The 12,728-nt window shown below is 39.0% G+C and overlaps 1 protein-coding gene across 1 annotated transcript; it reads right to left on the bottom strand.

The window, feature by feature from the left end:
- Positions 1–331: 331 nt before the first annotated feature.
- LOC126586901 (stemmadenine O-acetyltransferase-like) lies at positions 332–1,825 on the bottom strand. Its single transcript, XM_050251864.1, has one exon. The coding sequence runs from the start codon at positions 1,759–1,761 to the stop codon at positions 442–444; it is 1,320 nt and encodes a 439-aa protein (XP_050107821.1). The 5' UTR covers positions 1,762–1,825; the 3' UTR covers positions 332–441.
- Between the last annotated feature and the right edge of the window lie 10,903 nt (positions 1,826–12,728).

Below are 12,728 nucleotides of genomic sequence, written 5' to 3'. Positions count from 1 at the left end.
TTGACAGGGCTATTCAGTGTATTGGTAGAGATGCAAAAGGCAGTTACTGTTCATTATAGATAATTACTGTTCATTAGGTGGATTAAATAGTGAATAGCCCGGGAGGCCTTGGAACTGCTCTTATGATGATGCCAAGTGGCATCGTATCAATTTTTCATTTGTTTATTAGATTTTATGAATTTGGAATGGTATTCCAAAATGTTTATATCCGGACATTAGCACCAATCCATCCAATTAACGACAACTTAACCTTTATATTTAGCATTTAGCATCTTGGTATCCATATGTATGGCTACCATATTTACCATAAGTTTCAATAAGATTTGAAAGATCGACTAAAACGGATTCCATAATTCCAGAACTACTACTTGGGGCAAACAATACATATTTTAATGTAAGAACACAAAAACGGAAAAAATGAGTCTCTTACAATTATATTTTTCAGTAGGTGACACTTGGATTTACAGAAGCATATCTAAGCAGTTCCACATTGCTTTCAAGGATGGCCATGGTTTCTTCACTCATTGTCACCCATGCTTCTAATCCCTTGCAATCTCTTTTGTCCAACAAAGCAATTACATTCGCAACTGAGAAACTAGTTAAGCTCACCCATGCCGGCTTTCCCCATCCGAAATCAGTTTCGTAATAAGGAAACCTACACCAACTGGTGCAGGCATAATTTTCTATCCCATCATTATCTAGCACGTTTTTGCAGAAGTCTGTTCGCTCCTGACATGCTACATTAGAATCAAATACTACTTTTGCAGCATACTTTTCTTTCATTTGTTCTATCCCTTTCCTGAACTTACCAGCCAAGTCTTTTAGATCTATCATCGCAAACTCTTCAACCTTCGATGTAAAACGGCCCACGATGTTCCCAGCCAAGTTTTCTGGCAAAGGCGGCACAAACCTTTTGCGCAAGTTCACACCTTGATGGAACATGGATGGCCTTGGGGACTCCGAGTTTGATCTTGACGCTTCTATTGCACATTTCCAAATGAGTGCTGAAACCGCTTCCACACGTGTAGGATTGGGAACAATTGAACTGGCTACATCAGATTTGAGAGTAGAAATTTTTGACGCATCAAACACATACCTCTCTGTTATGCACTTCCGTGCTTGGTGAAATTTCTTGGTCATTGGTGTCGGCTGTGATGAGTTCGAAAAATCTAGTGGTGGAAAATGAGATGCAGTACCAAATTCTGGAGGCAATACCACCTGATCACTGTCGCTGGACTGAAGTGCTATTGTGGACAAATATTTGATGAATGTGAATACTGTGGAGCCATCAGCAATCTTATGTGAAATCTTGAATCCGATTGCCATTCCACCGCACTCGAAAAAGTTGACTTGCACAAGAAGCATTGGGCCTTTTCCTTCGGTTGGAAGGAACTGGTTTAGCATCACGACATCCGGGGGTTCCAAAATATCCGCTAAGGAACAGTTGACACGGGCTATGATGAATTCAGCTCCATCATCGTTGCATTCAATCGTGAAACTGCCTTCGACTAATCTTCCGGCAAGGGGGTAGAAGTGAGTGAGAGCTTTGGCTAATGATTGAATTAGAAGCTGACATCTTTCATTCATGGCCATGGAATGAGTAGTAGCAATATTGGGATAGAAGAGAAGTAGTGGGACATGAACTACGGGAGCCATCTGGTCCAAAACTGAGAGCTTAAAATTTCTAAGTTGATGAGGAGTTGGGGAGGATGGTTTAACTGTTTGGTTCTCTATTATTTCAACTTCGATTTTTGTGGCCATATTGAATATTTTGGCAAACAGTAGTGAATCGATGGAATAAGAGCCTAATGCATCATCCTGCTTTTATAAGAGCAACTCCACCCATAGAGCCTTTCCCCCTGGCAATCCACTATTGAATCCACCATTTTGAACAGTAACTGCCTTTAATGAATAGTAACTGCCTTTAATGAATAGTAACTGCCATTAATGAACAGTAATTTCCATTTGCATCTCCACCCTTGGAGCCCTCCCCCCTGGCAATAGGCAATAAAATATTAGTTTTTTTTGTTTGTTTAAATAATACAAAATAAAATTATTTGTAATTTCGGATAAGATTTTTTAAATCGTTCTCGTTGCGCCACGTGTCATTTTATAAAAAAAACAATTATTTAGCGATGGATTTCGATAAGATTTTTATCCAATGTCATCGTGCCACGTGTCGTAAGGTAGATGGAGAAGAAGTGGTATTTATAGAAAAGTAAAAACAATTTTTTACAATTTTTTTTTCAGATTTTTTACAATTTTTTCGGATTTTTTCCATTTTTTTTAAAAAAAAATTTCCAATTATTAATTTCTGCCGTTGGATTTAAAAAAATTTGAATTCCAACACTCCAGATTGTGCCACGTGTCACAACGATAACTTTTCTTAATTTTAAAACTATTTTTTCTTTATTTATAAAGCATATTAATATCGACCGTTGATCTCAGATCGAACGGTTGATATTAAATCAGATTTTTTTTATTTTTTTTACCGTTGAGATCCAACGGTCCAAATGAAGGAGCCGTTGAGATCGAACGGACCGTGGGAAGCCACGTGGCTTCCCAACGGTAACTATGCAAAGCTGAAAAGTTGACTGTTTTTTCTGAAAAGTTGTCGGGCGACGCGCCCCCACGCGCGAGTGGGGTGCACGCGCCTGACAGAAAAAAATAAAAAATGGGCTTGGAGCTCGGGCTCCGGGGCTGTCACAAATTGACAGGCCCCCTGCTCGGGCCTTCTCCACTAGCTTGGGCTCCTCATGGCTGGAGCAAGTTGACAGGCCCTCAGGCCTTTTCTTCTCCACTGTCCCCCGGCCTATTGACAAGGCTGGAGCTGCTCTAAGGAAATGGTAGGGCGGACAAAAGAGCATATACCTCAATTCATGTGAGTCTTAAATCGGGATCATAAAACTCAAATCGAGTGATGGGTTTTTTACTCAATCAACTATATCTTCAAGTAAGAGCAAGGACACGTAGGCATCTCGTTGCTCTGTTGTTGACATTTCAAACGAGTTATTCTACGCTGATAATTAGTTATGAAAACGTAATTTAGAATCACATTTTGAAGATTGTATCATAACATCTTTAGTTCAGGTTCTTATAAGAAAAAAAAAGAAAGAAATAAAATATAAAAACTGGTTTTACATCATGGTGGTTTTCCTGTCATCTTAACCTTCTTTGGGCACGAATAGGCCTGGTAAACGGGTCGTGTCTGCCGTGTTCGTGTCGTTTTCGTGTAACACCTGTTATTTTAACGGGTCGTGTCGTGTCACACCTATTATCTTAACAGGTCCTTAACAAGTCGGGTCACTTTACCCAACAGGTAAAGTGACCTGACCCGTTATAACCCGTTATGACCCGTTAAGAAAAATATATTTTTTTCTTAAATTTGCACATACCACACTTTGCCACATAAATATTACTTCAAAACATTAAAACACATAATTTAATATATATATATATATATATATAATTATTTTAGTTTTTAGGGGTATAAAATTGTTAAATTAATGTATATAATTATTATAGTTTATTCATACTCATTAAGTATAACATAAGATTTTATGGTATCCACTAGTGTAATTTTTTAAATTGAAGATCGAATTCATTCATTGTCTTCATATAGGGTCAAGGAGTGTAGCTGTAAAAAATCATCAAAATCGGAGTTAAAATAGCCGTTAAATCATGATTTTTTTTTTTGTAACCATCGAAAAGTTTTGTCCCGTTACTTGATCTTTGAATGTTTGGTTTTTGCAATTTTTGGCGTATGCGATCTCGAAGTATATACAAACATGTTTGACGGTTGGATCGTTGAAACTAGTTTCGTAGAATGTGTATCCCATCAAAACAATAGATTCACTAACACTTAAGAGTTTATTCATACTTTCATTAAGTATAACATAAGATTTTGTGGTATCCACTAGTGTAAATATTTTAAATTGAAGATCGAATTCATTCATTGTATTCATATAGGGTCAAGAAGTGTAATTGTAAAGAATCATCAAAATTAGAGTTAAAATAACCGTTAAATCGTGATTTTTCTTTTTATAACCGTCGAAATGTTTTGTCCCGTTACTTGATCTCTATATGTTTGTTTTTTGCAATTTTTGACGTATGCGATCTCGAAGTATATACAAACATGTTAACGGTTGGATCGTTGAAACTAATTTTGTAGAATGCGTATCCCATTAAAACAATAGATTCACTAACACTCAGGAGTTTATTCATACTTTCATCAAGTATAACAAGATTTTGTGGTATCCACTAGTGTAAATATTTAAATTGAAGATCGAATTCATTCATCGTATTCATATAGGGTCAAGGAGTGTAGCTGTAAAAAAATCATCAAAATCGGAGTTAAAATAACCGTTAAATCATGATTTTTCTCTTTATAACCGTCGAAAAGATTTGTCCCCTTACTTGATCTCCGAATGTTTGTTTTTTGCAATTTTTGGCGTATGCGATCTCGAAGTATATACAAACATGTTTGACGGTTGGATCGTTGAAACTAGTTTTTTAGAACGCGTATCCCATGAAAACAATAGATTCACTAACATTTAAGAGTTTGTTCATACTTTCATTAAGTATAACATAAGATTTTGTGGTATCCACTAGTGTAAATATTTTAAATTGAAGATCGAATTCATTCATTGTATTCATATAGGGTCAAGGAGTGTAGCTGTAAAGAATAATCAAAATCGGAGTTAAAGTAATCGTTAAATCGTGATTTTTTGTTTTATAACTGTCGAAAAGTTTTGTTTGGTTACTTAATCTCTGAACGTTTGTTTTTTGCAATTTTTGGAGTATGCGATCTCGAAGTATAAACAAACATGTTTGATGGTTGGATTCCCATCAAAACAATAGATTCACTAACACTTAAGAGTTTATTCATACTTTTATTAAGTTTAACATAAGATATCCACTAGTGTAAATATTTTAAATTGAAGATCGAATTCATTCATTGTATTCATATAGGGTCAAGGAGTGTGTAGCTGTAAAAAATCATAAAAATCGGAGTTAAAATAACAGTTAAATCGTGATTTTTCGTTTTATAACCGTTGAAAAGTTTTGTTTGGTTACTTAATCTCTGAATGTTTGTTTTTTGCAATTTTTTAATGATGCAATCTCGAAGCATATACAAACAAATTTGACGGTTGGATCATTGAAATTAGTTTCGTATAATTCATATCCCATCAAGTTCAATGATATGTGTGTGTGTGTATATATATATATATATATTTATATTTATTAAGTAGATTTAAATCTATTTATTATGTACGTATAATTATTATAGTTAATATTTTGGGGGTATAATTATTATAGTTATTTTAATATATATATATATATATATATATATATATATATATAATTATAGTATTTTTAGGGTTATAAAATTATTAAATTAATATTCTGCTTATCGTGTCTCGTGTTACCTACGTGTATACCCGAACCAACCCGTTATCTTAACAGGTGCTTATCGGGTTACCTGATAACGACCCGATTTGTTATCGTGTCGACCCGAACACCTGTTAATTTCGTGTCGTGTTGTGTCGGGTTATCAGGTCGTGTCAGGAATTGCCAGGCCTAAGCACGAAGCAGCAAGACAACCAATGTAACGAACAGTTATACAGGATTTCCTTTCAACGTTTTAAAACGGCATTGGACTGTCTAGATATGACATATTTAATTAGGGTTTTCTTTTTCAAGAAAAACAAACATATAGAATCGAAAATGATTTTCGCACTCTCTTTTGACTTTATGTACTCTCTACTTAGTTATGTCTCTTAATTTTCTTGAAGTAAGAGATTAAAAAGAGAGTGGAGTAATCATTCGTCATGTAGAGTAAGCTACCCCATGTTCTTTAGTGGGCGAAATTTCTGAGTGTGTTTGGAACACGAGGTGGTACACCACATGTCATTACATAAGTGGAGGGAAGTTTTATTTTTCAAGTGGTTTCAAGTATCTTACTACTTGTATAATAACATGTGATGTACCAACCCGTGTTTTAGGTACATTGAAAAATTTCTCTTTGAGTGGGAGCGGAATCCAATATATTAATCTGGAATATTAACAAGGTGACTTTGTTGTATGATCGCTTTGATTAGCTAAGTTAATATTCAAGTTATATAAGTCTGCATCCTACATATACATAATTAGTCGAATATATACAAACTGTCCTTGTCGATGTCAATTTAAGGTGTATAATCAACTATATGGACCACGTAATAGAAATTATTGATCAATTTTACATAAAATCAAGGTTCTAAAAAACGCTAAGCGCTAGTCGGACGGTGTGATGATACCTAGCGCTTAGGCAGCTAGGCGGGGTTTAGGTGGGCGCCTAGACAGTCTAGACGGATTTAGGTAAATTTTTTTATATATTATATGCATTAATTAAACTTACTATATCATATGTAAATAATTATTTAATAATACAACATACATCAGTGAATATATAATATGCTTGCCTAGGGAAAAAAACAAAATATTATCTAAATAATTTATATAACATTTATATACATATGATATACACCCCAAACTTTTAAAATATAAAAAGCCCACGCAAGTGGGTGGTTTTCATGATAAAACCATCTGATGACCCTTAATATAATATATGCATGGTCTAAAATATCTATAATATCCCGATATTTCCATCGAAATTTCCGTATTTTTAGACTACCGATATTTTTTTGGACTACCGATATTTCCGATATCATCGATATTTTAGACCTTGCTAAGTCACTCATGTATCTTATCATGCAATGTATAAAATGTAAAATATTGTACTAATTCATTATATATAAATGATTATGGTGTGTTTAAACTTCTTTCATTAATTACTACATATTTTCTACACTCACAATGTTTGCCAGCTCGCTATATAACCAACTTAAATCAGTTATATCTATCATGCAATACATTTCCTTCCAATTTTTTATGATAAACTAATAGATAATTGACTAAATAAACATCCTGCAAAGTTTCAATAAAAATTTTCAAGTTTTTCTTACAATTTCCGTGGTTTTTATTCAATTTTTATCGATATCGATAATATCCCGATATTTCCATCGAAATTTTCATGTTTTTGAACTACCGATATTTCCGATATCATCGATATTTAATACCTTGAATATATGTAACTTTTAAAAATATAAAAAGCTCACACAAGTATATAACCATCTGTTGACCCTTCATATAATATATTACTTTTAAAAATATAAAAAGCTCACTTAAGTGGATGGTTTTCATGATTACAACCATCTAAAAACCCTTCAAAATAGTTGATGTCCACCTTACCTCTTTCACATCACCCACGATAGACCCCAGTAATCACCAGCTTTTGACCTTACCTCTTTCCACCTTACCTCTTTCACACAACCGGTCCTATTTGTTTCTTTCTTTGTCCTTTCAGAACCTCAAAATTGATTCTTTCCAAAAAAAAAACCTCAAAATTGGTTCTTTTAGTCTCTCTCTCTCTCTTCTCTCATCTTCTTCTTCACCCTTTTAGAACCTCAAAATTGGATCTCAAATCCAACTTGCTCCACCACAGATTGAAATGTTTAATACTCTCTATCTGAATTGTTTAATACTCTCTCTCTCCTTCTCTTCACACTCTCTCTTCCCTCAACTTCACTGAGGCGAGCTACAGAAATTCGTCGAGGCTCTGCTGCAATGTACGAGATCGAAAGTTGTAGATCCGTTGCAAAAATTACAGCGAGTTTGGGATTTGCAGCGAGATTCAAACCGCCTAAGGAGCCTAGCGAGCGCCTGGGTGGCCGCCTAAGTCCTCCCCGCCTAACTAAACATTTTGGTCTAAATCAGGTAGAAGCTCCGCCGCACAGAACCTAGGTCGATTTTTAGAACACTGTATAAAATTAGTCCAAAATCTTTGATAATAACAACAACAACAACAAAGACATTTTGGTCTAAATCAGGTAGAAGCTCCGCCGCACAGCGCCTGGGTCGGCTATATGAATCCTAGAACGCCATTGCGCTCGGTTTTGTGTCATGTCCTCCGTTAGATCCAAGTACTCTAAGTCTTTTCTTAGAGTCTCTTCCAAAGTTTTCCTAGGTCTTCCTCTACCCCTTCGGCCCTGAACCTCTGTCCCGTAGTCACATCTTCGAACCGGAGCGTCAGTCGGCCTTCTTTGCACATGTCCAAATCACCGGAGCCGATTTCCTCTCATCTTTCCTACAATTTCGGCTACTCCTACTTTACCTCGGATATCCTCATTCCCAATCTTATCCTTTCTCGTGTGCCCACACATCCCACGAAGCATCCTCATCTCCGCTACACCCATTTTATGTACGTGTTGATGCTTCACCACCCAACATTCTGTGCCATACAACATCGCTGGCCTTATTGCCGTCCTATAAAATTTTCCCTTGAGCTTCAGTGGCCTACGACGGTCACACAACACGCCGGATGCACTCTTTCCATCCAGCTCGTATTCTATGGTTGAGATCTCCATCTAATTCTCCGTTCTCTTGCAAGATAGATCCTAGGTAGCGAAAACGGTCGCTTTTTGTGATCTTCGCTAGATTGCTCCGGTCATTAGTGTGGATAAGTATATAAATGGATAGAGATAGGAAAGCAAACACAAGATGTACGTGGTTCACCCAGATTGGCTACGTCCACGGAATAGAAGAGTTCTCATTAATTGTGAAGGGTTTACACAAGTACATAGGTTCAAGCTCTCCTTTAGTGAGTACAAGTGAATGATTTAGTACAAATGACATTAGGAAATATTGTGGGAGAATGATCTCGTAATCACGAAACTTCTAAGTATCGGAGTGTGGTGTCGTCTTGACTTGCCTTATCTGTCTCATAGGTAGATGTGGCATCTTCTTTGGAAGTACTCTTCCTCCATCCAGGGGTGGTATCTTTAACTGGTGGAGATGCACAAGGTAATGTATCAATTTCACTTGAAGCTTACTTGTAGTTTCGGGCTTGGTCAAGCGCGATACAAACCATGTAGTAGGAGTCCCCCAAGTCGCCGAGCTAGGGGGTCTGCTGAAAGAGGTGACAGACAAGGTAAGCAATCAGAGCTCCGACTGATTGTTCACCTTCTCCCCATCTTGCAGCAGCATGAAGGATAAAGAGAAGAAAAATGAGAAGAGATGATATGAGATACTTTTGCTTTTGAAGAAGTAACTTTCCACAGGCTTATTCTTGAACTGAGCTGGAGGGTTTTCTGGTTTCCTCCAGAGTATAAGGCCGACTGAAGAATTTGAGGGTCAAAACAAGTCTATCAAATCTAGAGTACGTTCCACCCTGCTGATATGGGATACTTTTGCTTTTGACAGAGTAATGGATGTATCGGCACGTGTGCTGTTACGCTTGTCTCCACATGCTTCCTTGTATCCTTCGCACTTGCCCTATCTGTTCCTCAAGCAGATGCGGAATCTTCCCTGGAAACATAAGATGTTGAAGATGAGTACTCGAAAGCAATGCCAGGTAAGTAATCAGGTAAGGGGTTCCAGGCAGTCAGTTCCTGGCTGGAAGCTTGATTCCAAGTGCTGACTGATTGCTCTCTTTCTCCTTGTCTTGCAGGTAAAAACAAGGCCAAAAGAAAAGACAGGGAAAAAGCATGATATGGGATACTCTTGCTTTTAACCCTGATGATATGAGATATTCTTGCTCTAGTATAGCTTGTTTGCAGAGGTATTATCGGGGGGAAAGAAAGCTGAATATTTCGAAAGGCTTCGTTGGGAGTGCCCTCTCAGATATGATGAAGGGTTGAACATTTTTGCAGGTCTGCCTGTCCGTTGGGGATGGAGGTCGACATATATAGGAGTCTCCCTAACAACAAGTAGTAATGCTATTCCTTTACCCTGCTTGGTCATAGCACGGTAGTGGGAGCTGCCAGTTTCACATGTTTTAACTCTGTCAGAGCACTTTGAAAAAGTGGTCTGTGGTATCTGGCTCTCGAGATTCGGAGAACGATGCCTCTTCGATTTTTGAGAAAGCAATCATGCTGGGGGTTCGATTTTGGAGCAAGCAATCTTGTTGGGAGTGTTGTCTCGAATGTGAGTAAAGGTTGGGCATGTTTGCTAGTCTACCTTGCCACGAAGCACAAAGGTTGACACACAGGGACTTTCCAATTATCCAGCAATGGTACTGTTCCTTTACCCTCTCTTCAATTTTGAGAAAGTAGTCATGTTGGGAGTCTGGCTCTCGAGATTCGGAGGACGGTGCCTCTTCGATTTTGGAGCAAGCAATCTTGTGGGGAGTGTTTTCTCGAATGTGAGTAAAGGTTGGGCATGTTTGCTAGTCTACCTTGCCACGAAGCACAGAGGTTGACACACAGGGACTTTCCAATTATCCAGCAGTGGTACTGTTCCTTTACCCTTGTGGGTAATAATATGGTAGCTAGACCTTCAAAATTTATGTGTCTAAACTTTTGTTAGTGCTGTTTCTTTGCTATTCTTTTACCTTTCTTGGTCAGAGCGATGTAGTGGGAGCTGCAAGCTTCACGTGCTCAACTTTGGCAGATAACTTTGGCAAAGTTATTTGTGGTACCCATGAGCTATTGTTGCGTGTGGGAAGTGGGTGATTGAACAGTAAGATTCATGTGCTTTCTACTTCACCAGAAGTCTTCGACAGAATGCCCATAATTTCTGCAAAGCTGAGTGTGCGTGTGACAGGTGCTGACAAGGCTAGAAAAGTAGGTGCCTCTTCGATTTCTGAGATCGGCCCTCGTGGTCTCTGAGCAGCCCAGCTTTTGAGAAAGCGAGCGCCTCTTCGATTGATTCGGAGAACGATGCCTCATCGATTTTTGAGAAAGCAATCATGCTGGGGGTCTGGCTCTCGAGATTCGGGGAGCAGTGTCTCTTCGATTTTTGAGAAAGTAATCATGTTGGGAGTCTGGCTCTCGAGATTCGGAGGGCGGTGCCTATTCGATTTTGGAGCAAGTAATCTTGTTGGGAGTGTTTTCTCGAATGTGAGTAAAGGTTGGGCATGTTTGCTAGTCTACCTTGCCACGAAGCATAGAGGTTGACACACAGGGACTTTCCAATTATCCAGCAATGGTACTGTTCCTTTACCCTCTCTTCGATTTTTAAGAAAGTAGTCATGTTGGGAGTCTGGCTCTCGAGATTCGGAGGACGGTGCCTCTTCGATTTTGGAGCAAGCAATCTTATTGGGAATGTTTTCTCGAATGTGAGTAAAGGTTGGGCATGTTTGCTAGTCTACCTTGCCACGAAGCACAGAGGTTGACACACAGGGACTTTCCAATTATCCAGCAGTGGTACTGTTCCTTTACCCTTGTGGGTAATAATATGGTAGCTAGACCTTCAAAATTTATGGGTCTAAACTTTGTTAGTGCTGTTTCTTTGCTATTCTTTTACCCTTCTTGGTCAGAGCGATGTAGTGGGAGCTGCAAGCTTCACGTGCTCAACTTTGGCAGAGAACTTTGGCAAAGTTATCTGTGGTACCCATGAGCTATTGTTGCGTGTGGGAGGTGGGTGATTGAACAGTAAGATTCATGTGTTTTCTACTTCCCCAGAAGTCTTTGACAGAATGCCCATAATTTCCGCAAAGCTGAGTGTGCGTGTGACAGGTGCTGACAAGGCTGGAAAAGGCTGGAAAAGTAGGTGCCTCTTCGATTTCTGAGATCGGCCCTCGTGGTCTCTGGGGAGCCCAGCTTTTGAGAAAGCGAGCGCCTCTTCGATTTCTGAGATCGGCCTTCGTGGTCTTTGAGCAGCCCAACTTTTGAGAAAGCAAACACTTCTTCGATTTCTGAGATCAATCCTCGTGATCTCTAAGCAGCCCAGCTTTTGAGAAAGCAAACGCCTTTTCGATTTCTGAGCAGGCGCCTCTTCGATTTCTGAAGCTCCGTCGAGTGCAGATTTTTATAGGGGCTGGCATTAAGTTCCAAAGCACACTTGAATCTCCACCAGTAGAAGCTTCATTCTTGCACTTATAAGATCTTGATTTGTCCGACCTCTTCTCTCTTCAACACCTTTGAAAATGTCTGGCCCCTCCAACCGTCGTTTTGACTTGAACCTTGTTGAAGAGGCAGCCCCGCCTTCTCCAGACAACATATGGCGCCCATCCTTCGTTTCCCCTACTGGTCCTCTTACCGTTAGGGATTCCGTGATGAAGAATGATATGACCGCTGCGGTGGTGGCCAGGAACCTTCTCACTCCCAAAGATAACAGACTACTTTCCAAACGGTCTAATGAGTTAGCTGTTAAGGATTCGCTGACTCTCAGTGTTCAGTGTGCAGGTTCTGTGTCTAATATGGCCCAACGCCTATTTGCTCGAACCCGCCAAGTTGAATCATTGGCGGCTGAAGTGATGAGTCTCAAACAGGAGATTAGAGGGCTCAAGCATGAGAATAAACAGTTGCACCGGCTCGCACATGACTATGCTACAAACATGAAGAGGAAGCTTGACCAGATGAAGGAAACTGATGGTCAGGTTTTACTTGATCATCAGAGATTTGTGGGTTTGTTCCAAAGGCATTTATTGCCTTCGTCTTCTGGGGCTGTACCGCGTAATGAAGCTCCAAATGATCAACCTCTGATGCCTCCTCCTTCTAGGGTTCTGTCCAGTACTGAGGCTCCAAATGATCCCCCTCCGGTGCCTTCTCTTTCTGGGGCTCTACCGACTGCTGAGACTTCTCCTAAGCAACCTTTGTGAAGGCTCCCTCTTGTGTGTTTATTTTGACTCATGTATATGTACATATTTGTAGCTTATCGGGGATATCAATAAATAAGCTTTCCTT

The sequence above is a fragment of the Malus sylvestris genome, chromosome 10 (assembly GCF_916048215.2).
Source record: "Malus sylvestris chromosome 10, drMalSylv7.2, whole genome shotgun sequence".
Lineage (NCBI taxonomy): Eukaryota > Viridiplantae > Streptophyta > Magnoliopsida > Rosales > Rosaceae > Malus > Malus sylvestris.
The sequence above is the reverse complement of the archived record's forward strand: the minus strand, read 5'-3'. Positions and strand labels throughout refer to the sequence as shown.

Excerpts from the sequence above, each read along its gene's own strand:
- LOC126586901 (XM_050251864.1), bottom strand. The coding sequence starts at position 1,761 with ATGGCCACAAAAATCGAAGTTGAAATAATAGAGAACCAAACAGTTAAA.